At 35.5% G+C, this 25,153-nt stretch overlaps 3 protein-coding genes across 7 annotated transcripts; 2 read left to right on the forward strand and 1 right to left on the reverse strand.

Moving 5' to 3' along the window:
* Window positions 1-3,153: 3,153 nt before the first annotated feature.
* Window positions 3,154-12,362, reverse strand: LOC120345607 (uncharacterized). Of its 3 annotated transcripts, none has more exons than XM_039415139.2 (5): window positions 11,687-12,362; window positions 10,970-11,108; window positions 10,177-10,288; window positions 4,886-5,006; window positions 3,154-3,761 (listed from the first exon to the last, which is right to left on the reverse strand). In XM_039415139.2, the coding sequence occupies exons 3-5, from the start codon at window positions 10,236-10,238 to the stop codon at window positions 3,537-3,539; spliced, it is 408 nt and encodes a 135-aa protein (XP_039271073.2). In that variant the 5' UTR covers window positions 10,239-10,288; window positions 10,970-11,108; window positions 11,687-12,362; the 3' UTR covers window positions 3,154-3,536. The 3 variants fall into 3 exon arrangements, 2 of the variants coding, with proteins under 2 accessions (XP_039271073.2, XP_077970345.1); XM_078114219.1 differs by lacking the exon at window positions 11,687-12,362 and adding an exon at window positions 11,188-11,504; XR_013477226.1 differs by lacking the exon at window positions 4,886-5,006 and having other exon boundaries at window positions 11,687-12,360.
* Window positions 12,363-14,333: 1,971 nt separating this feature from the next.
* LOC120337868 (protein O-mannosyl-transferase TMTC3-like) lies at window positions 14,334-20,638 on the forward strand. Of its 3 annotated transcripts, none has more exons than XM_039405771.2 (3): window positions 14,334-14,655; window positions 15,511-15,719; window positions 16,568-20,638. In XM_039405771.2, the coding sequence occupies exons 1-3, from the start codon at window positions 14,637-14,639 to the stop codon at window positions 19,334-19,336; spliced, it is 2,997 nt and encodes a 998-aa protein (XP_039261705.2). In that variant the 5' UTR covers window positions 14,334-14,636; the 3' UTR covers window positions 19,337-20,638. The 3 variants fall into 3 exon arrangements, with proteins under 3 accessions (XP_039261705.2, XP_077976091.1, XP_039261713.2); XM_078119965.1 differs by lacking the exon at window positions 14,334-14,655 and adding an exon at window positions 14,716-14,921; XM_039405779.2 differs by lacking the exon at window positions 14,334-14,655 and adding an exon at window positions 15,089-15,247.
* LOC120337893 (delta-aminolevulinic acid dehydratase-like) lies at window positions 20,633-24,770 on the forward strand. Its single transcript, XM_039405799.2, has 6 exons — window positions 20,633-20,767; window positions 21,625-21,777; window positions 22,373-22,531; window positions 22,815-22,988; window positions 23,711-23,887; window positions 24,385-24,770. The coding sequence occupies exons 1-6, from the start codon at window positions 20,650-20,652 to the stop codon at window positions 24,639-24,641; spliced, it is 1,038 nt and encodes a 345-aa protein (XP_039261733.2). The 5' UTR covers window positions 20,633-20,649; the 3' UTR covers window positions 24,642-24,770.
* Window positions 24,771-25,153: the final 383 nt, after the last annotated feature.

Consider the following 25,153-nt stretch of genomic DNA (forward strand, 5'->3'; position numbering starts at 1 on the left):
TTAAAAACCTCTTTCATACTGTTACTATCTAATCCAGAGTTCAATCTTTTTGGACGAAGGGCCACATTCAGTTTACGAATCATTGCGCGGGCCATTTGACATGGTAGTTATGTTCTAGTTTTCACTACCCGACTACAAATCAATGAAAAAACAAACAAAGCACCTACATCATAAAAAGAATGGAAATACGAAGATACAGTAAAGTCAAAAGTTTCAACCACACATAGATTTTTCAATGGGAATTATGGCACTGTGTTTATCCAATAAGTTTGTCAATAGTAGGTGCAGTGGACGATGTAGCAATGCGGAGCGGATTTTTCACGTGGCTGTCAGAAATTAGTATCTCATGGGGGATTTTACATGGTTCATCCATGAAAAAACTGCTCCTAGAAATAAATGCTGTCAAATATTGAGGTCATAAAACTGCTTCTTCAAGCTTCACAGAAAAAAAAACAGGAAAACAGATTGAAATACATGGCAGACGATAAAAATAAATTCAAACATGTCACACTAGCAAAAGTAGCAATAACGACCACAAATGCACATAAAAAATGCTTTCGATAGATAGGTGGTGCTTCTCGCGCGTTTGAACGACAATTTTTTTATTAGAGGTTTCAATAATGGCTCAGATTTGTGAAAGACATTTGGTTTCGAATCATACCGCGCGGGCCACTCGGAAACCTTCGGCGGGCCACGGGTTGGACGACCCTGATCTAATCTAAATCAATACTTTTTTACGACAATTTAAATTATTGATTGTGTGAAGGTGATAGTACCGCAGTTTCTCTGCGTATAAAATTTGAAATTCCTTTTATTCTACACGTTAAACCGGTTAGTTATTACTTTAATTGTATAACAAAGTGTTACAAATGTTCAATATTACCCTTCCCTTCGGTTTATTTATTGACCGTTATTTTCAATTTCATTCTGAGAAAAGTCGTCTCGAAATGGTTTATATGCACGGTATGGACGGGTTAACTTTTTGCGTTCCACAAAAACCTATTTAGTCAACGCATGGCCTGAAAGTTAAAATTTATTATGCTGTATTTCACATTTCACAAGCCAATGAAGCAGATAATCACTAAAGAAAAAATGACGGAATAGGAACAACGAAACCATTGCTAACGAAGATGTTCTCAAGTTTATAGGACACGGAGGAGAGTTACCCACAGAATAAATCCTCGAAGTTTTGAACCGACATGCACACATGCGACGCCTCAGTTAATCGAATGATTTTATGCAATTATAGCCTACCATTCGATATTTCAATATTTGCAAACGTTCATTACAATATCAAATATATAATTTGAGCTAAAGATACAAGTTTTCATTAGCGCAACGGTTCCCAAACTATGGGTCGCGACCCACCAGTGGGTCGCAAAAGAAATCTTAGTGGGTCGTGAAAAGATGTAGAAAGCTTTGATTAATTATACTGGTTATTAGGATCGGTGGCGACTCGAATACGTAAATCTTCAAAAAAAGAAACTAAATCGAATTTAAATTCTAATTTGTGAAAGTTTCCTTTTCACGATTTCAAAAGAACAATTTTCTACACTAAGAATGACCATGTGGTTTTTTTACGCATAGCAGTTTTGTACAATGTACAGAACTTCTTACCGTGTTTCCCCGAAATTTAGTTAGGATTTAGAGTTATTTCCTTTTAAAGAATATGATTTTTTGTTTTGAAAGAGGTCTTCCGTGTTCATTTATCAAATATAAAATCACATTGTTGAAAATCACGAGATTTTTTAATAAACATTATATAAAAACCGACATCCATTGATTTTATTTGTATGGTATTTCCCGGAGCGTATATATAATATATACCACTATTTCCTATACAAAAATCAAGTTGCAAATATCATAATTGTGATTGTGACATCACACAATCTTGAATAGTGGTGTGATCTTCACCTTACCTCAGGTCATTGAACCTTTCCTCTCCCACACATTTTAAATTTATTTTAAGGGTAGGGTTTAAGTAAAATCATTTTTAAAATTTAAATTAGGTCTCATTTTCAGGCCGGGTCTTATTTTCGAGGAAACACGGTAGTTTTGCGATGATTAGCCATTGCTGTGTTCTGTGTTATGTCATAAAAAGTTAAATGGGTCGCCATTAGCTGTGGTAATAAATAGTGCGTCGCAACTCTAAAAAGTTTGGGAACCACTGCATTAGCGTATTGATGATGCAGCCGAGTCACTTTTAGACAATTAAAAGAGCGACAGAAAAATAACCAACGCAAAATATTGAAAATATGTGCACTGCGAAGTGCGAACTATTAATATTTTTGAGCTGATAGACATTTTCATAGTTATACAGTATTTAAATTCGAATTCATATAATTTTATCCCGAACTCTTCTTTGTATAGCGGATTTTTCTGGATGTCTTGCTTAGAGGAGGAAATTTGTACTAACAGGGAATGAGATGTATGACCTCAGTGACAGCAAAGGTAATTTAAATATTTCACCATTTTTACGTTTTGTGAATGTGAAGATTAATAAAAGCAGAAGATACGCGCATACTATTTGTACACAACAGTTTGGTAAGCTACAGTGCTTTTATACTTTTTTTTTAATTTTGAAATCGATGCTATGATAAAAATGAATACTTGCGAACAGTATTCCCTTTAAGAAAATTTTACACTGAACAAATGTTTGTTCTACCGTGCATGAATATTTTAAGGCTGAGCAGAGTCTTAAATGATTTACAAATTATGTGAAATATTGCAATAATATAATCAGAATGCACTGACATTGTAGGCTTAAAATAGCCCGCTCCAGAAGATTTCAGACAGACAATTCAGACAAATCAAGGTACTTTGACGTAACAGACACGTATGTGACATCACAATGCGCAGTGGCAAGCAAACTACATATGAAACGTGGACGGGCATTGTAGCTAGGCGTTAGGAAATATAAGTCGAAGCCACGATTTGGAAGCATGTTGCAAGTGCGCGATAATGAAATTTCAACTGCGCAAGTGGTCTGCTGTCACTGCGCAATAGCGAAGTTGCGCAACTTAGAGGGAACCTTGCTAGCAAATACACCGATAGTATATTGAAAATTTCACATTTGATTTGAAACAACATTAATTTCCAAAATTTTGTGGTTCAAGTACACAAACATCATTATGCAATCATGGAGCAAATGCAACTGAACGGTATTAGGTAAATTTTCCATTTCAAACTATCGAGCCATCAGCAAATACTCTTTTTCCATACTCGGAATCTATGTTTCGCTCATATTGTGAGTCTGAGAACTGCAGATTGCGCTGAATAATCACATACTTGTTATGTGAAAACGTGGCTGAGGTATATTTTCGCATTAGCGTCGGGGGCTTTGAACAAAAGATCCCATCTTCACCCGTGAATATTTGCACCTGCATACATTAGCACCTACAGTCATGCTCGCTCGCGAATAACTGTGTTTCAGACAACCTTGGCTTTATCCACATTTATTGAGAAATAAATTTTGCACAAAATCCCCAAATTCGATGATTTAAGCTAAGCCAACACTTGAATTAACAATTTGGAAATTATATTTTTTTGTAAATATACAACACCGCCTTCATGACATCGCCGGTTTCTTTGCTCTTAGCTCGGTAAAACACCATATCTTTAACTTCAATCTCAACCAACTGCCCGGATCGTACGAGCTTCTCCACAACATTATTCAATTTAATAATGAATTCTTTGTTTGCGTCTGTTTTTCGGGTGTTGAAAATCAAAATACCTCCATGTTTCAAGCAACGGGTAATATTCTAAAATGAGTGAACAACTGTGTTTATTTCAAATGCAAGTTTATGTTAGCTAGGATTGGAGTTGCCCTCACCAATAAATTACTACAAATAAAATCTTAAATATTCGATATTTTTTCAAGCATGCATATGGATCGTCACGCTAATAACCGAATTGCGTAAGTCATTTTTAGAAGTTTTGAGAAAAACGTAAAAAACTTCCTAATGATATTGTTATGCCATTGAAAGTCAATAATTTGCCATGGTTCAGTTTTTTGATCGTAGCCGGATTTAAGTTAATTTGTATGACGTAGTTAAGTGACGTAATAATAGCGCACTGTGACTTAAGCAAAAATGTGTCTATGACTTAGGGACATACGCAATTTTGCAACTTTACTATATGCACCAGTCCTGAAAACTAAACATTCTAAAAACGAATGTAATTCTCAGGATCTACAATGTCTAATCTCCAAAATAGCTAATCAGTTTCAATTACATTATTTTTTATGTTCAAAAATTTATATTTTATCAATATCACGTTCTGCACACCCACCGAAATAGGACTAAGATTAAATATGAAGAATAAAACAGCATTGCACCCAATATAAAAGCCAACCAAGGTGAATTGGACTCTGGCAGTGAATATCACAAGTGCACGCCTTCCTATACTGTAGTATAAATTCAAATTAATACGCGCTAGCTAGAATCCGAGATGCAAAAACTCGAAAATACTTCGCCGAGGTTATTTTGCCTTTGTGACGTCACAATAGTCATGCGGTAACAATGATAATTCATTATGACGGCATTACATAAATACCTATTTTATATAAAAAAAAATCAAAATCGCCAAAAATGACCTACGCAATTCGGTTATTAGCGTGACGATATACAACTTATCTACATCAAACTCAAAACAACAAAAAAACAGTTTTCGATATTGCTATATGAAACTCTGATTTGCACAGAAAAATCAGTCATATTTAAATGTAAGGATTTGAAATATATCGACAGTAGAATTTTAAATATTAAATATATCAGATAAATATCAATAAAAAGTGTAGTTTAGGTAGAATATGTGCGCTTCGTGATGGGCAATCTCCCTAGCGACAAGAATTTGTGACATTATTTTAATACAATTAATACTTTACTGGAATACATCCTTCCTCCAAGTGATTTGCCCCAAAGGCCCCACCGCAAGTAACAGTATCATATGCCCCTTGTTCAACTGAAATCAAAGTGTCCGGTGATATTTTGAAGCAAATATGTTTTCTGTATTAAATTTGTGACAAATTAACTAAATAAAATTGATTGAACACGATTGATTCGATATGAGGGTGATGGACACGGTGACTTCGCAGTTAAATTGATACACTTAGCTGTGTGTGTTGACATCACAGATTGTACATATTTGGGTTCCAATCCAGTGTCCACCACCTCACAAGAAGAGAAATGTATTGGGTTGGCAAAGCTAAACAGGAAATAAATCACACCTCCCCAAAAATATTAGCTTTTGGCAAAGTATCCTGTTTGGGGCGGAAGGCGCAAATTACCGTCGCTTATACAACAAGAGAGCGATGCTCAAATATATGGACACAGAGTAGTACGCGCATACAGTCTTTCACAATATCCTACCGGTATCCGCAGTGTTCACGGCTTCGCTCGACCAGGGCATCGAAATCGCCAATAACAGCGATATGTTGTATTGTGATGACGCCATCGCCACAAAAACGAATCTGTTAGCGCCCTCAGAATTTTTTTGAAATAATAAAAAGTATTAGTTTTCTGGCGAAAAATCAATCTTCTAAGCACTGAAAACTTCAAAGCAATGGGGTTCCAGTAATTACAGAGAAAAGCGACTTTCAAAAAATGACAGAAAGTAGAATTTTAACAAGACCATAAATACAAAATGATGATCCATATGTCCACTCCGTGTCCAAAAAACGGCATATGTTCACATCTGTTATAACTTACAATGGCTTTACTTTCATTTATATTAACTCAGTGGTTCTCGGACTGTGGTACGCGAACCACTAGTAGTACCAGCTTTGAATTATTACAACAATTTTGAGTTGGCTAAAATATGACGCCGACTTGTTCTCTTCTGTGTATATTCGCTGAACAGCAATTCCATAAATGTCACGGAGTGACATTTCACACATTTAACCAATTCTACTATATCAAGGTCTTGGTGGTTTGCTATTTTTAGAATGCCAATTGGTAGCAGTAACACTGATGTATTTACCATAATTCACTTTTCACTTTCAACCAAATATTTTTCAAACGACGAGACCAAACAAGTGATGTCACGGAGTGACAAAAAGTTGAATCAACCAAATTTCGTCAAAAGCTTCATGACATATCAATTTTAATAATTTGTCTCTGTATTCTAGAGATATTAATCTCTACATTTATGCAAAATTTATTGTACAACAAACATTTTTCAGGAAGCAGCCCAATTATACGGCCCAACTAGTCGCATGTCATTCCGTGACGTCACGGAGTGACAAAAATTCCTTATCATTAAAATGGTATTAAGAATGTTGAACAATTAGTTGTATTAGGTCAAAATTGGTTATTTGTTTGAAATTACAAAACATTTAAGCAAGAAATTGGGAAAACATGATATATTTTTGTCGTTCTGCTTGTGTCTCCCTCATATTATTAATATGCTAAACGAGTGCACTAACTTTAATAATCTATATAGTTAAGTGAAAAGCTATGTTGCACAGACAACATGAAACAAACATGACTATTCCACTCCTATATATCTGGAATCTTATTGCAGTGACTTGAAAAAGAATGGGCAATTCAAAATACAGAATCTGGAGGATCTGTTAATGCAATTCAGTTTAAGAATCTTTGCACCATGCGACGATTTTTGTTATTTGGATATCTAATTTATTATTATTAATTTAAGAAAAGCATTTTCTTTTGCGTTGAAGTCTCTCTTGTTAGGTACTTGCATCTGCTTGCAAAGCACACATAGAAGCAGTAGGCCCCAAACACAGTATTCTTAGTCTGCATATTCAGAACAAGAAGACAGTGATAAATCATAAATATGTCCCTGCGAAAACTCGTTATTGCATCATTTTTGCTTTTTCCAGCTTTATGATATAGCTGGCACGTAAAAATAATTATTGTTGACAATGAATGATGCACTGGCGTTTTCTAATTGGAAGTATCTTCAATTTTTGACAAACATATCATATTTTTTTTACATTTCACGATATTTTTAGCATCCTATGAGTTAACCCGATAAATGGATATAAACCAAAATCCAGATGTCGATGTTAAAACTTGAGATTTAATATTGTTTGTGAATTATTTGAATTCACATACGTCTTTTACAAAAATGTCGAATTATATTGCAAAACAATGCATTTTGCCATATTTATTCTGCCATTCCAACAGATTACATATTTTTTCAATTGCAGTCTACAATAAGTTCGTTTATATTGTTCAAAACCGGCACATTTTAGGTCAAATATTTTGGTCATCGATAGTTTTAAAAAAGTTGCCATTGCCATTCAATCAGATCATTCAAGTTTCATTGTGGGTAAGATCCAAAGTAAGTAGAGGGCAAAACGAAAGAATTTGCAGTTCAAACCCAATATTCGCGTACAGAAAAATATTATTTTCAAAAAATGGCATACTTATGTCACTCCATGACGTCACGGAGTGACGAGATCTCTTGAAGTGCTGCGAAAGAACAACAAGCAACTATCAACTGCCAAATTGGTAAATTATTGGGCCCTACCCCCAAAGTGACGTCTCAGTTTTTGAGGCAAATAGTTATTGAAATATATCAGATAATTAAAATGAAGTTGAAAAATTGTCACGTAGTGACGCGTCACGGAGTGACAACACAAGGCAAATTCTCATAAGCTCTGTTTAGCCAGTGTTGCCAATAGTGCACAGTGCAATATTTGGTGACCGTACATTTGAACCCATGTACATTTGAACCCATGCGTATATCCACGGGTTCAATCCATATGCGGGTGCTAAAACCCATGGGTTAGGGTTAGTATGGGTTTAACTATCCGTGAAACAAAAAAAATCCATAGGTGCAATAGCATACAGGTGCAATTGTCATGGGTTCAAATGTACGTGGGTTCAAATGTAATGGAACCGCAATATTTATATTAAGCACAGATATCAGAGGTAAAACCTAACACATACTTTGGTTGAACAAATACATTTTAAGGTAACATAAATAGCATGAGAGTTTATGTTACAAAACTGAAGAAAATTAGGCAGAAAATCATCAATTATTCCACTGAAGAAAAAACAATTATTTTGAGCCGTAAATGTACCTTCTCGTGCGATTTTGAAAACTTCAAGATATGTCCTACACTTCCTGCAGTTTAATATTTCAATTAGGCAAGATATAATTTTTACCAAATTTTCAACTAATTTATGGAATTGCTGTGAACGGGTTTATAGCACTACCAGTCCTTGTCTTTGCGGATCGCCCTCGCCCGCTACTGCCCACCTAAAACGAAACGAGGCCTGCAGGTTTTCGCTGGATTTGTGTGTTAAGATACGTACAATGCATGGTGACCGTACATTTGAACCAACGTACATTTGAACCCATGTGTATATCCGCGGGTTCAATCTATATGCGGGTGCTAAAACCCATGGGTTAGGTTTGGTATGGGTTCAAATATTCGTATAACAAAAAAAAATCCATAGGTGCAATAACATGCAGGTGCAATTGCCATGGGTTCAAATGTACGTGGGTTCAAATGTAATGGAACCACAATGCATATGTCTTGAGAAATCGGCAACGAAGGGGCCGGAGCGTTCGACTCGTGGTGAGATAACCTGATAGCGTCTTGATACATCATACAGATGTTACTATTGCTACCTGATGTATGTGTTGGCCGATGGGCATAATCTTAAACTTTAATGCTAATTAATTTCGAGACTAAGTAGGCAGTTCGTGCTAGCAGCTAGCCCCGATCAAAGCGGATGAGTTTGACGAATTTACTGGTGGCGATAATTGGAGTTTTTCAACTCAGACGGTAGACCACGCCCATTCTCTCGCACGCAATTAACACGTTGTTACTTTATATCAGCGTTTCCCAAACTGTGTTCCGCGAGCATCTTCGAAGTCAGTAGCGTAGCCAGGGGGTGGTTTTGCGGGTCGAACCCCAGTTAGTCCGCTTTAGACCGACGGTATCGAACGGCCAGTTGGGCGACAACTTTGCGTTCCATAGGAACACTTTGAACAGGAGCGTAGCCAAAAATTTTGAAAGGGGGGGGGGGGGTTCTGAAATTTTTATTTGCCAAATTAGATCGGACAGCTAGCGGGTCCCATCGAACGCTGGAATACGCGTGTTTTTATTAGATTTTTATTTTTTCATTTTCTTTACATTTCAAAAGTGGCATTTTCGTTAGCCGCCGACCTAGATTTTTGTTTTGGCTGTTAAGTTCATGATCAAGCATTTCCAGCAATCCTTTTGGTTTTGCTAAGGCAAACAAGTAAGGCTGAAGAATGAAGGATAAAAGTCAACACTTCTTTCGCCATCTATGCATGGTTTTACTTTAAAATGTTGAAAAAATTCCTCATTTTTGCTATACTCTATTTAGTAAATAAATGAGCTGCATATCTGCAGCTCGCGAAATTGCGGCAAGTACTTCTATCTCTATTAGACGTAACATTAGAGGCAAACACTACGTAATGGGAAGTAAACGACAGAGAATGGTAAACTGAAGGAATTGATTCATATAAACAGCATTCTGTTAGTTTTCGAGGCGCATTTGGCAACTCGCCACGAGAACCCATTGGAAACCGCTAAATTACACCGTTTTCTTTATCAATTTTACCCTTTCATTTTTTGGTGTTCCGCGAGTCGAGATAAAAAGTGTAAGTGTTCAGTGGCCGAAAAAGTTTGGGAAACGCTGCTTTATATAATTAACATGTTGAAACTTTGGGTATGATAATAATGGATGTACCGCCACATTATAAGATACTCCCGAAGCGCTTTCGATGTGGCATCGTTCGGCGGTACGCGACCTGAGTAAAAAACACAGAAGTGGTACGTATACATAGTTGAGAACCACTGTATCAAGATAATTTGTAATCAAAACAATTTATGTCGATATTAAGTCAGTTGTGGGCTACTAATATGTAGCTGATCTGATTCAATAAGTGAATTTGAAATGCTGCATACGAGTTTAGTTTAACAATAAGATTCCCGAGAATGTCCCACGAATATGCAGTTAAATTTCGTCGTTTTACTACAAAGAAGAATTAAAAGTTATGTTAATAGGAAAATAAATAAAAGACTCATTTTAGCCATAATATCATGTTTTTATATATCCACGATAATTGACACTAATACAACTCCAGATGTGACATGCAGTAATGATCATATTATCTAACTCTACCCTACAAAAAAGTCCATAAATAGAAATCGACACAAAAAAATAGTACCTGTATATTCCTTTTAGCTCGGCTTTTTTCAACATGTCTTCATTTAATTCAATTGCGTCCATAACACCTTTGTATCCACGGGATAACAATGCCTCAGCAACCAAGCCAGTGCCTAAAAACGATTATTTGATGTTTACGGTTTGCATAAAATTCCCATAATACAGCAGTTATTGAGCGGTGTCTCCAAAATGTCGGGCCCCACGTGTTCCACTTGTCCCACGTGTTCCACTTGTCCCACGTGTTCCACTTGTCCCACTTGTCGCACGTGTTCCATTTGTCTCACTTGTACCACGTGTCTCGTCTCCCAATCCTCCGGGACACGTGGTACAAGTGGGACACGACATTTTGGAGACACCCGTTATTGAGTATGCTCGAATCGAATAATTATTGGTGTTTGAAAGGTTTCTTGGACTGAACTATAGGATGACATAACTTGACATCTCGCGGCGGTGCCAACACATACTTAGGCATAATCAATTTTTAGGTGTGGTGACGTCATCACACGCAAAAAAAAACGAATTTTCCATGGAGCCCACAAAATGTTTTGAAATAAACATAAGTAGCCTAACATCGACAACGAAAAATTGAACTGAAAAATTCGAAGCAATTGTACAGTAATTGAAAGGAATAGCGATTTTTTTTTTATAGCAATAGGAACAGTAGTTCTAACAGCAACAACATAATACCAAAACGATCCATTCTTTGTGTCCAAAAAAGGCAATTGAAGTAGTCCATGTACAAAAATACATCCCTTTTATTTCAAATTCAACAGAAATAGTAACAAGCCACTAACCCGCCGCTTAATCCAGCAAGAGAGCTGTTTCGGTATTTTTTAAATACTTTATCGAGTTTTCAGCAACTTCATCTCCAGCCACAGATCCTAGTACCCAAGTAAGATCTTCGTCGTATTTATCTGCCCATTTTGAGTAAGCCTAAAAAGAAATGCCAAATGCATCGATTATTGAAAGTTACAATAATCTATTTATTTCCACTTAGCAAATTCCTACAAACCTTTGAAAACGCTTGAAAGAACTAAGAAATAAGTTGCGTTGCTACGATCGACTACGTAAATTGTAAGATTTATGTTGGTACAGTAAGCACCGTTCAAATATCAGCTGACCCGAAACACGAAACAGTTCAAGGAAATATAATCGGGAAGATATCTAAATGTTGTGGGATTTACATAGATGTAGAGGAGAGAAATGTTTTGTCATAATAATTTCTATGTCTGACACATGAGTACACTGATAGATAACAGAGAAGAAGTATCAGAGAACTGATTTTGACGTTGAAAGCCTTTTTTGTTGAGAGAAGATATGAAAGTCCGAAAGAACAGAGTTTGTTATAATAGTATATATCAAGTAAACAGTATAAACAATGCATGTTTTGTACAAAACCCCCGCTAAAAACACTCCCTACGCTGGCAATTCAAACCATTCCCAACTCTAACTGGATAATTACTAATTCGTTATTTTAAAACGTGGCAGGGGTGTTTTCCCGAATGCACTACCTCATTTGCTTCTTCTGGCGTATTGGCGTACATAGCCATGTTAACCGTGCTCCACGCTTCGGTGACGTCCATATTGCGATAATGGTTTAATGATATATATACTAATAAAATATTTCAATAGATTTTTTTACACAATACTAACTAAGTAATTTTAGTCTATATAGTTGAACGGCGATGTTAGCCATTTCCTTCTGTGATATTATCAGAACTGCATCGGCATGTGGCTCACGTTTTTGGTGTGTTGCAAATACAAATCCACTCAGCATTTGTACTCCTGTCATCCGACTATCTGTACATATGTTTTATTTATGCACATTATGTTCTATCTACTAAACTAGTCCACTTATTTTTGCATTTAAAAAATGTCGTGTGGCAATATATATATATAACTAACAGTTCAATATAATTTATTAGAGGCGTCAGTTTTATATCATTTTTGTGTGTTCATTCTATGAGTTCAATCTGACGCTGTTGAAATATGTAAGAACTCAAAAACCTCATTCCCATACATAATTTCAAATTTCGTATTGGCAACACAACTATACCATCTGCCTAATTAATAAAAGTTACTCCACTCAAACGTTTTACACTACCACGAATGTTTAATTGAAGACGATGTTCTGACATATTCTCGAATCTGAATTTCTTAAAAAAGTAATTTAATCGTATGTTATCGATTCTGAACTATTTTAAATTGGACGTAAGACAATTTTTAGACAAAAAATATGTTTTTTTATATATCCCCTCTTGTTAGAAATGAATCTTTTCCTTGCAATGCCCTTGGGTCACTTTGTATGTAGCTTTCTCAAATAGCCCACATGTGTAGCAAATTGAAATTACTTGATTGAATATATATTTAAAGTTAGCTTCAGAGAACTACGTTACTATTTAACTTTAAAACAAAAATTTGAGTAAATTTAGCCTTGCGAACGCGGACAGTGTCGTTTTTAAAGCTACGAACGGAAATACGTTAGTCGTTAACACAAGTCGAAATTGGTTCACAAGTTTCCGATAATTAATATGCAGTCATGAGATTTCCTATGCGTTGAGTCCGCTTCTGTGCAAACTCGACTGACTCTGTGTATACCATTGAGGTTTAAAAAACATACTCCCAGCCACTACACATCATCGTCAGGGCCGGAAGCACTAAAGACTTTGGTGCCCCATGAGTGTCATTTAAAATATAAACACATTTAACCACACAATATGTTATCTATCAAAATGAAAATTCATTTCTACCGGCCTAATGTTGAAGTATGAGTCGTTTGACTAACTCCGAATTATTTCATTAAATACTGGGGCAATCTCGAAAATTCGTCTACGAAAATTTGGAGGCGCAGTTCTTACCACTTTATGGCAGCTCTTGCCATGGTTTTATAGCGCTCTTCAGTATTCTGTATTAAAGGTATATTCGCAAATGAATGTACCAGGTTATAATTGATCATGCGGAATTATATCTACTTAAACCCTAACCCCAAATCTATCAAAACTGTAACCATAAGTAAACGTTCCAACTTACCCAATATTTGTCACCACAAGGGACATCCCTGTCTTTACGGCCCACCTGCCGCGGTTACGGCAGCAAAATTTTACCTGCCATTGGTTTTCAATTTGCTGCCGCGGTAAGGGCAGCTCGTCATTGGTTAGTGGCAGCTAAGAAGTCAGTCGCCATAGGTTTGGCCATTGAGGTGTATATAACCTTATATACACCTCAATCGGTTTGGCCCATTGAGGTTGGCCGTACGGCCATGGGTTTGCGGCAGCTGCAGACGCCACAGAATACTTTAAACCAGTGATTCTCAAACTAGGGTTTGAGAGCCGCATGCGGCTCTCACCAACCTTTGCTGCTGCTCTTGTTAATGTTTTAAAAATTAATTACTTTCAAAGAAAATTTTTCATTGAAAACTAATCATTGACTTGAAATTAAAATGCGGAAGTCTATTAGTCAGTCGAATGGATTCCCCGTGTTTATACGCGTAGCGTTGACTAAACTACAAGATGCAACAGTAAGCGTTTTCGCGGCTACTCGGACACTTTTCACTTGGAAAGATTTTAGACATGGTTGTAATCATTGGCTTGCTTTTGTGGATTTTCAGTTTTTGTCGCATTCCCGAATATTATGTATAAATCAAATAACTCAATGATTGTTTTAGTATTTAGTTTACCCTTGCGTTCACATCAGCGACAGCTGTTGAATACATTAAGGGCTCCAAAACCAAATTAATTTTATTTTGAGTTTTATCCTCTGCCTTCGATTTGATCTTCCTTATCACCGCTTGTAAATTAACCGTAATTGTTTAAAGTGAACGGTAACCGAGATGCAGATATTTATTAAAATGATAATTAGGTTTCTCGTGCTTTTCTATGGTGTTCGTGTTATTTTAGTATTGGATAGATAAACCTAGCAAATTTACGATTGCGTGAATCCTGAATGTTGATTTAAAATAGAGATTAAATAATTTGGCAATAAAGGCATTTCTGGGGCTTTGTGCCTAATAGAAGGTCAGACGCTAATTATAACTAATTTCTTCAAGTTTTAACGTTTTTGTTTCAACAAAACAACGCCCCGATGGTTATTATAGCTAAAATACCTGAGTAATGCTCAATTTTCTTTACGTAATTTGCAAATTTAGCACTACACTTAATGATTTTGATTATGTCATGCCTTAAGGCTTAATTATTACTGCCCAAATACTTCAAAATTTAACAATTGTAATCATTTTCGATGATAATAGACGCAACAATTCTGTGAACGAGTCAGTGTGCATTGTTACAACGAAATTCACAATTGATTTTACGTTCTACTCTTGGCTCAACGGCCATGCATGGTCGAGTGAAATGTTTACATATTCGAAACCTTACTTGACCAAGGATGGAGGGATCACTAAAGAGCTCAACAAAGTGACTGGAAGGGAGGAGGGCATGACATTTCTTAAATGGTCACAACTTAATGAGTGTTTTTCATACAAGTAACTCATACCAGCTTCTGGAAAAACTTTTGGTCATTTTTAAATCCATGCTATTTAAATAACTAGAGTTTTTTAACGTCCTAAAATCGCCTTTTTCACAATGAAACGCCGAAAAGTCATTTTAACATTTAATCTTAATCAACTTTATGTTCGGTAATGTAAGAAATGGCTAATGACATGTCACCAAGCATGCGGAGTTTAAAATCTGGGAAGTTTATTTTAAATACCTAATCTGGTTTGACGTTTCTAAATTTACGGAACGGACGGTAAGTATTTTTTTTGCAAAATATGGAATTGAAACGACACGTTAAGTGCAAAGTTAGCATATAACACCATAACCCAGAGACAACGACTTTTCAAATTTGTCGTTTTTTTCCCGATAGCGACCGCCATTGGGGAATCTCGCACAATTAACAATTGAGTTGGAGACGCGTGAGTTCGATGTCCAAGCAGAAAGGCGCAGGTCATGTGGTACCGGATATTCGAATAGTAAAATGCCATTCGAATATTTTATTATTGAATATTTTGCCCAGCCCTAGTTGTTACGTGTGCTGTTGTTACGATGTCTTGGTATTTTAAATACGCACTTGAGGTTTGTTGCTATTTTACCTTGCGTTGTTTGTGTGCGGCTCTTCATAACTTTGAGCTTTGAAATGCGGCTCTGGGACTAAAAAAGTTTGAGAACCACTGCTTTAAACTGCACTTGGCATTGTAATACACTCCTTGAATGCCTGTTTAGCTGTTTATGTGTTTCTATTCAGCATTGTTCAGTTGTTCATTAATTCTGTAAATGGTAGAATTCCCAGAGTCATTACATATTTCAGTCATCATCTGATTCTCATTTTATTTTTCAAGTTCTGAAGTTTGTGGAAATGTCAACTATTAGGGCACTTTCTGTTGAACTTGGAATAATTTTTACATCAGTGATCTTATACTTCAACACAACTTTTTGTGGATTTGTGTTTGATGACTTCTCTGCAGTTTTGAATAATAAGGATCTGGACGTAAACGCAACATGGTCAAATTTGCTATGGAATGATTATTGGGGGACGCCCATGCACCTGGTAAGAGAGAGAGAGATTTATTTTTTCGTCAACCAAAAATAACAGTCATCGTAATAATAAAGACTATTTATAAGACTTTTATAAAAATTAAATACTATTATATTATAAACTATTATAAATAAGACTATTTATGTATAGTAATTTATTATAATTTTCTCTCTTGTGCTATTGTCGGAAAAACCAAAATGATCTACTCAGCTGCAGCTGTATCCATAATTGTCAACTTTTATACCCATCCTTGACATAGACTGGTAACGGACGAGAGACCATAGTTCCCCATATGATTAAGCCATCTTATCACAGTACATCAGTATCCTAATTCTCCCTCTCCCACGACAAAAATGTAAATATATTCTATAGCAGTATAGTACAATTTGACCTCAGCCTTTAACTTTACTGAAAAGACAATAAAGTGAAGGGAATCAGCACCATCATTTTACATTGAAATAGGATAATTCTGATCGGTCTTGCCTCAATGATTCCCAATAGTCTTATAGGTCTAGTGGAGTATTCGGAATTAGGCCTATGTAGACGAGTGAGATTTGCACTCAATTCCAAGTGCTTAGCCAATTTGGCCACAACTCTCAAGTGGACAAAAATGTTGATCCCAGTTCCTGACTTCACACCGAAAGAAAACACCAACTTCGAGCTTTGAGAAACAAATTTTAATAACAAAACTTCAGTGTATATGAGCTTTTTCACTATCTGGATAAATATGATTAAAATCCTAATTCTGGAATTTTGCTTCTCGACTGTTCGAAATATGTTCAAATTGTATTGAAGAATTTGAAAAGAAAAGCTATGTTTCTATACAATTGATTTGAATATATTCATTTTGTATTTGACAGGAGCGAAGTCATAAATCATACCGACCGTTGACAGTTTTAACATTCAAGCTGAACAATTTGATGTTTGGTCTTGAAGCCTCATCATTTCATGTAGTCAACATTGTTCTTCATATTTCTGTCTGCGTTCTTTACTACTGGATGTGCTATGTCACATGTGAGAAATGCTCAAAACATGACTTTGCAATAAAGTTTGAGCAAAGGACCAAATTGGAAAAGAATCAAACAAATGTCATTCTTAATTCAAATAATTCGAAAAAAAGTGAAAAATGGCAATCTGTGGCATATGTTGCAACTGCGTTATTTACTGTGCATCCTGTTCACACAGAAGCAGCTGCTGGTATAGTTGGTCGTGCTGAACTTTTATCTGCTGTATTTATGTTGTTGACATTTTTATATTTTGCCAAATTTAAACCTCTGTATTTCTTATTAGCATTGTTATTTTTTATTTGTGCTATTGCAAGCAAGGAACAAGGAATCACTGTACTTGCAATATGCATCGTTTATGATTTTTTTGTTGCTCATAAGTTATCACCATTAGAATTTTTGTCACTGCGAAAAACGAGTACAATCTATGTAGGCTTGAGATCTGCAATATTCTGCTTCGTTGCCTGTGTAATTTTATATTGGAGAGTTTCGATTATGGGAGATTCACTACCTTCATTCGTCAAGTTTGATAATCCAGCTGCTCTAAGTGAAACGCCTACACGGCAACTGACTTATAACTACTTATTAGCTATAAACGCATGGATACTGGTAAATCCGAGTGATCTTCTATGTGACTGGTCAATGGGTACAGTTCCTTTGGTCAATGACTGGACTGATGTGAGAAATATTTTAACAGCAATTTTTTGGTTGTTATTATTGAGTCTTTCATGGATTGCGGTTTCAAAAAAAGATTCAAATTCAAAGATGATTTTAATGGGTTTATCTTTTATAGTGTTCCCATTTCTACCAGCTTCAAATTTATTTTTTCCTGTTGGTTTTGTCGTAGCCGAGCGAATATTATATTTACCTTCAATGGGATATTGTTTAATCATGGCCGTTGGTTTCGTGAAATTGCAAAATAACAGCAAAAACAAATTATTCATTTATTATGCATTTGCTATACTTTGTGTCTGTTTTGCTACAAAGACTATTTTGCGTAATTTACAATGGCAATCAGATTATACTTTATTCCAAAGTGGTCTTCAAGTTACTAAGAATAACGCAAAGATATGGAACAATGTTGGACATAGTATCGAGATAAAGCAGCCAGAGATGGCTTTATTATATTTCACTGAGGCTGCTAAAATACAACCAGATGATATTGGTTCACACATGAATGTAGGAAGAATAAAAAAACGTTTAGGGCTCTATGAAGATGCCGAAAAGGCTTACAGAAAAGCTAAAGATCAACTACCAAAACACGTTCCTGGTAAAATGATAACAGCAAAAATAGCACCTGATGATTTGCAACTTTTTGTCCATCTTGGGAACTTAATAAAAATGAACAAATCACGATGGGAAGAGGCTGACGCCCTATATAAAGAAGCTTTATCAATGCGAAACGATTTTGCTGATGGATATATCAATAGGGGAGAAATTCTAATGTTAATGGAGAGATATAATGAAGCAGTGGATTGTTATAAAAATGCTTTGAAATACACTCACCATAAAGATGATATGTATTTCAATTTGGGGGTAATTCATTCTCAAATGGGAAACATAACTGGTGCAATTGAGTATTACACATATGCGATTCAAGTGAATCCATATCATATAAAAGCATTGTACAATTCTGCTGTCATATTTGAGGAAACCGGTAACAAGGATCTGATCAATAGAGCCAAGATCAGAGTTGAAAGAATACTGGAAATAGAACCGGAAAATTACCTTGCGTTGTCTTTACTTGGATCAATATACCTTGATTATGGAGATGAGGAAACAGCAACAAATTTTTGGCAAAAAGTTCTTACGATACATCCCGATGACAAATCTGCATTATATAATATGGCTTTCATGTTTTCAAAAAAAGATGACACAGAAGAATGTGTAAGATACATTGAAACATTGCTTACATATCATCCCACACATATCAAAGGCTTAACACTTTATGGTCAGACACTTTTGAACAAGAAAAAGAACACAAAAGCAGCAGCAGAGGCATTTCATCGCATTATTGAAGCTGATCCTAAAAATATTCAAGCTCGACATAACTATTGTGTTTGTATTTTGGAAGAAGGACGACTTCGTGATGCAGAGAAGTGTATGCATGATGTTTATTTATTGGCACCAGAAGCAAAATATGTGGCAGATAATCTGGCGATCATTAGAAAACATATTGCGGAAAGAGAACATATGAATATAGAAAAAGTGTCTGACTTTACTACTGATAATAAAAATCCATCATTATCGAATCAAAATCAACCAAAATCCAACGACGAAGATAGTAATCGGTCATCTGAAGAGGAAGAATTCATTTTTGTAGAACCTAAAATTGTAAAAAGTAAAATGACAACGTTGGGCAAAGCACATCAAATTTTAACGAACACTAAAAATGCTGCGAAACTTGTTAATGGTAAAGAAAACGAAGACAAATCTATTCACCTTGACAATGCTTTAAGGAAGGCACATGATGCAGTGAAACAACTAAATGAAATGAATAATGAACTTGATAATAAAAAGGAGCAACAATGTTCAAAACCTTCAGATAAAAATAACGAAGAAATTAATAATTTAAAAGAAAAAGCTTTAAATTATCTTGATGAGCTAGAGGCTGAGTTATTTTAGCACGGCGATGCTGTTAAATACTAATTGTCATTTTACTTGTTATTTTTGTTGAATGATAAATTGGATAGACAGTTACAATCTAGTCGGCATATTCCTATAATGTATGCTTTACAAATGAGTTCAATTTAAATATGTAAAGCTCCTCCTAGGCCTCCATTTATTCTGTTTTGAGGACTTTTAGCAAATTTTGCCTGAAATCAGTTATTTTTGTCATATTCGTTGAAAAAAGTGACTATTGCTTTCTCCAATGCTTTCCAGATGAATAGATGGACATGGTGGGGTACTCCTGTAGTATGTGTACCAGGTTTGGGTTGGGCCATAATTTTTTTCTGATTTTCCTTATTTTAGTTCAATTACAAGTTCGGGGACTGTCTGTTTTAGTCTTCACACAACTTGATGTAAAGTAGGCAAACAAAATTAGTTATCTCCATATTGGTACACATAGTTTTGGAGCGCCCATAATTGTATTACAATTTTGTTTTGACATTTTCATCATTATGCTAACGCTACTAAAATACCAGTACTCGAACATTGACAAAATAGGAAAACATTGGGAAATGGAAAAATAAGTTATCTCAGTAATGTCACAAATGAAAATTACTGTTCCTAGTTCGTCTAATCCGCCTATGTACATCTCCACTTGATATAGGGATAGTCAATACCGTAAGAAAAAGTTATTTACTAGTTTTAAATAGGAGCTCGTTTTCAAATGAATATGTTAGGTAACTCCAGAGAGAAAGGAAAATGTAAATTGTATTCTATTATTTCTTTAAATAATACTGCCGATTCCGAAAATCTTCCAGTACTTTCTTTCATATTCCTTTTCTGGGGCTCCCGAAGTATGCGAACCAAGATGGCGGACATCGGAATGTAATATGTGTACTAGGTTAGGGTTAGGCCATAATTTTAACTATAAATACTACGGGAGGCTCTTGGCTAGTCTTCGAACTGATAATAGGACTAAAATAAGGAAAATTGGAAAAAAATTATCGCCTAACCCTAACCTGTTACCCATGTTACGTTCTGATGTCCGCCATCTTGGTTCGCATACTCCGGGAGCGCCCCTTTTCTTTTATAATTTCACAAGATAGCCCGAATGAAATTCATTATTTCTTATTTATAGTATAAAATAACCCCTGAAAGGATTTTGTGTTATACGCCCTACCCATTTTTTGCAAGAGGTTTAAAATATCATTGCTCTGGTAGAAAATCATACTCCGGAATTATTAATTTTGCTATGCCTGCAATCATGTGACAAAGTTCTGTTATTTTTCATACTTTATATTGCACTGGTATTTCTAGCTAGCATAAGTATGGCATCAACAAATAGTGAAAATTGTTACAATCCATCACCAAAGAACTGCTTCCATAGTGGGATTCATCACCCTACATTGAGATCATGGCAGTCTGGAAACACAAACATAACATCAGGTTTGTTTCATTGGGTTTCTTTCATTTCTTTGATTGAGTGAGTGTATACGTACTACGATAATACTTTCAACAACACCTTTCAATCTAAAATCTGTACATTTTAAACCTTAACGTTTTGTTTTCTCTCCCGATTCTATTATCAGTTTTATTTATTACTTATCGATTTTGATTGGTAAGTATGTTGATAGGTATTTGTCTGTCTGTCTGTTAGATGCACGCGATATCTCACGAAAGCAAGATTGAATCTGCTCCAGCTTTTGCATGTGCATTCATCATATGTCGGACCAGAAGCCTATCGATTTTGGATGAATTATGTCGTATAATTAGCGAGTTATTAATTAATTAGTGATGGGACACAAGGTGTTATATGGAGTAAGAGCGCTGTTTTGGGGATCCCCTAACTTTCGATCGATAAGTCTTCGGTCTCTGACCAATTTTCTCGTTTTTTTTTATCAATTATTTTATCTACTATTATGCTGATTATGGAGTCCAAATCAGCTTATACTTATTATAATGAATTGCTTATTTGTTACCAAGATATAGAGAATAATTATAAGACCCAGTTCTAAGGGGCATAATCGAAACCCATTGTTGGGTTCATCTTCACCTCCAGTGACGTGGTCAACTTTCCTATGCCGTATCTAGAGTGGCAGGTCCATAAGAGACCATTGTATGTTACTTTTAGTAAGATCATATATATGCGAAACCATATCGACCAACTTACTCAACTCTGCAAATAAATAAAATAGGATCACTATCACCTAAAATAATGATTGTGATAAAAAATTGGAAATGACACGTTTTATTTATCAAATAATTGTATATTCAATTTTTTGGAAGAGTATTTTTAATCACAGAGAACCTTATGTTTCCTGTCTTTATTACGGATACTGATGACAATGCGTATGAACCAATTAAATCTTTGCCAAATCAAGCAAGATACGGAGTTAAAAAGTTATGTGAATATCTGAAGCCTTTGGTTGATGGAGAAAATTGTTTACCTCTTAAATGTAAGTACTTCTATCTTTTTTGAAACTTTAATTTTCGAAGTTTATATTTAGCTTCCTTTCAATGTCTTTTAAGATCACTTGGGGATGATTGTGTAGTGCCTTGTTTGAGCAGAAGGCTTATAGATACATTGCATACAAAAATTGTGAAATTGTGTCACTGTTCATATGCACCTTGTTTATGTTGTGTATCGATCTGTATTGATGATGTTGAGTATGTTCCTTATATACGAACAGAACAGATAGTACTTTGAAATTACCCTCTCACACTTGCTCTGTTCTATCTGGACCACTCATTCTTGTTCCCATTATTGCTAGAGTATTTTTGCTACTGTGTGGTAATTCTCATACTAACTATTAAAGTGAAAGTTTCTAATTTTTTGTTCTTCTAATATTTCTTCCCTTGCACGAAAAAAAAAATGAATGGGCCAGAGAAGTTTTGTGCAACAAAAACAGATCGTGAAAAAAAGGTTGAGGACCACTAAACTATACACCATTATTTGCTTACTTTGTCTTATTAAAATAACCGTGTCCTATCTTATCCATTCTGGTTCTGTTGGCGTTAGGGACTATTATATATTGCTCTAATCAATTTTAGCCGTCCTGATTTTTGGAGTTCCAACAAAATGTACGAAAGACTTTCGCGGCGGAGCTGCTGATGATCAAAATGGTCCTGTCATAAGAGGAATAAAGATGTTACGCAAAGAATTTCCAAATCTTGTCATTGCAGTAGATGTTTGCATCTGTGCTTATACAGGTACATGTTCAATGTAATTTGGGTTTGCAACACTGTTGGTCTGATTCTTCAGGTGTTGTTCAAGTGTGGTGAAATGAAAGGCACGACAGAGGAAGCTCTATGTAGATATGCCCTTTACTAATGCAAAAATATGTTTTTTGTATTGGAAGTTCTAGGCCAAGTTTCTTTTATTATGTTGAGTGTCTTGCGACCTATGCATGCTCTCTGCTAATACTGAAATGCTACATTGAAATGACTAAAACAGGCTTTGGCCTACTACTCTATTATTGTATAACTCATTTAGATCATGGACATTGTGGAATATTGAGAGAAGATGGGACAATCAATAACACCGAAAGTATAAAGAGATTGGCTGAAATATCCAAATCATATGCTGAAGCAGGAGCTCATATTGTTGCACCAAGTGATATGATGGATGGTCGCATTGGAGCAATCAAAAACATTTTGGCAGAGTCAGGTATGAGTCTGATAACCTTCTTGTATTGATAGCAAAAATTGTTGTTGTCTAGTGTAATTCAGTTTATATTGCTGGATTTATGTTTCCCCATACCCTTGTGTTAACTTCTGCCAGCCTCTGCTTAGTACCCTGATTTAGAACATCAAGTGTGCTAGGTTGGTTCGGATTTACATAATTTCTGAATGGTTTACCAAATGGTAGTACAATAGTGTGAGTTCTTCCACCATATGCCTAAATGCAGCGGTATACATACATCATGCTAAATACTAGCTTAGGGTAGTTATAACTTTTACGATAAAGGGCTGAAATGAAATGTGTTTGGGGTGCGACAGCTAAGCTTATGTCACTAATATACTATTACATATCAACAATGAACAAGCTCTTACTGGAAACAAGGAAAACTGCTGCATTTAAGTGACATAGTAGATCCCATGTTCTGGTAGCACCCACCAATCTACTTAAGCATATGTACCCAACCATTACCAAAGTGATTTATCATAAGACTATGCCATCTTAACAGGGTTACGTGAGTTACGTCACCTCTAATTAGACATGCAAATCGTATTGTATATGGTGATCATCTGCATCTGAAGCTTTCTTGAATAACCATCCTAGGTTTCTTGTGAAGTTTAAAATAAATTATCTTTTATTGAAGTGCTATCCCGTTATGTACGGTAAATATTAAAAAACTAATCAACATAATTATATCATTGTACATTCAGGTTTGGACTCCAGAACTTCAGTTATGAGCTATAGTGCCAAATTTGCATCAAGTTTTTATGGGCCATTCAGAGATGCAGCACAGTCTGCACCCAAGTTTGGTGACAGAAAATGCTATCAACTACCTCCAGGATCTAAAGGTCTTGGATTGCGAGCAGCAGAAAGAGATGTAGCAGAAGGTATAATTTTTTAAATATTGAGATTGTGTATACAAAATTGTATACCAACTCAATGATAGGTTCTAGAGCTACGATTAACGAAGTACTGCCCTTTCCATTGAAGAAACAATTCGAATGCAAAATAGTGAAGTTCTGACCGCCAGTTTTCGAAAAGTCTGATCTTGACCAACTTGAAGTAGTCATGACTTTTTGATTTCGTGAAAATTTTGCTATGAATGTAATCAAACCCCTCACCTCTTTTATTAAACTCGCTACACTTGAATATCATTTGGTTTCGCCAATATTTTTTTAGCAATATTTATAGGTTATATAATTAATGTAAAACTACCTAACTGTGGCACAGGTGTTCCTTATTGGGTGTCCAATTCCAAAAAGGTTGAAAACCACTGACCTATAGCATGTCCTGAAATCACCTTATATCTTCCCCACTTCTAGCTCATGTGTTGAATTAAAGAATGTCTTATAATTAATGTAAAATTTGTTCAAATGTTTTTCAGGGGCTGATATATTGATGGTGAAACCGGGCATGCCTTACTTAGATATCATATCTGATATAAAAAGAATTCATCCAGGACATCCGTTGGCTGTTTATCATGTGTCAGGAGAATATGCATCGCTGTGGCACGCTGCTGAGGCCGGAGCATACGTTTTAATAACTGCTGTTATGGAATGTTTAACATGCTTTCGAAGGGCTGGAACTGATATAATTATCACATACTATACACCGATGGTGTTAAAATGGCTTGCTGAATGAAGCAAGTTTTTTAAACAGTTTTTCTTATGATGCCAAATAAGTATAATTCAGTAAATTTAATTTAAGTTCAGTTAATAACTTCTTACTGTGCAATATTATTCAAAATCAAAATAAGTTTGCAAGAAAATCGATAGTATGGCAGTTAGGCAGGTACACAGTGCTCTCGCGTTTCCTTCAATAAGACAAATAACTGCTGTTAGGTGTTGCGCTTTGTGCATTACAAGATGTGATATATTCTCCAGCGAGCTGACTGTACATTCAATCTTTAATAAACAGGCAGATTGCTTGTTTACCCAGCTTTTGTGAATACATAAAAAAAAAAGGAAAACAGGAATTCACATTGATAGATATACGCTAGTTAGCAAAGGGGGGATTAACAGTTTTTACTTCATATATTTATTATTCAATTGTTAACAGCTTTTTACCTAAATTTATATCTGCTTGAAATCAGTGACTAAATAAATGTGGAGTAAAAAAAAGCTTTGTGTTAGCAGCATTTAAACTATGTAGTA

This window comes from Styela clava, chromosome 1 (genome assembly GCF_964204865.1).
Source record: "Styela clava chromosome 1, kaStyClav1.hap1.2, whole genome shotgun sequence".
In the NCBI taxonomy this organism is placed as follows: domain Eukaryota; kingdom Metazoa; phylum Chordata; class Ascidiacea; order Stolidobranchia; family Styelidae; genus Styela; species Styela clava.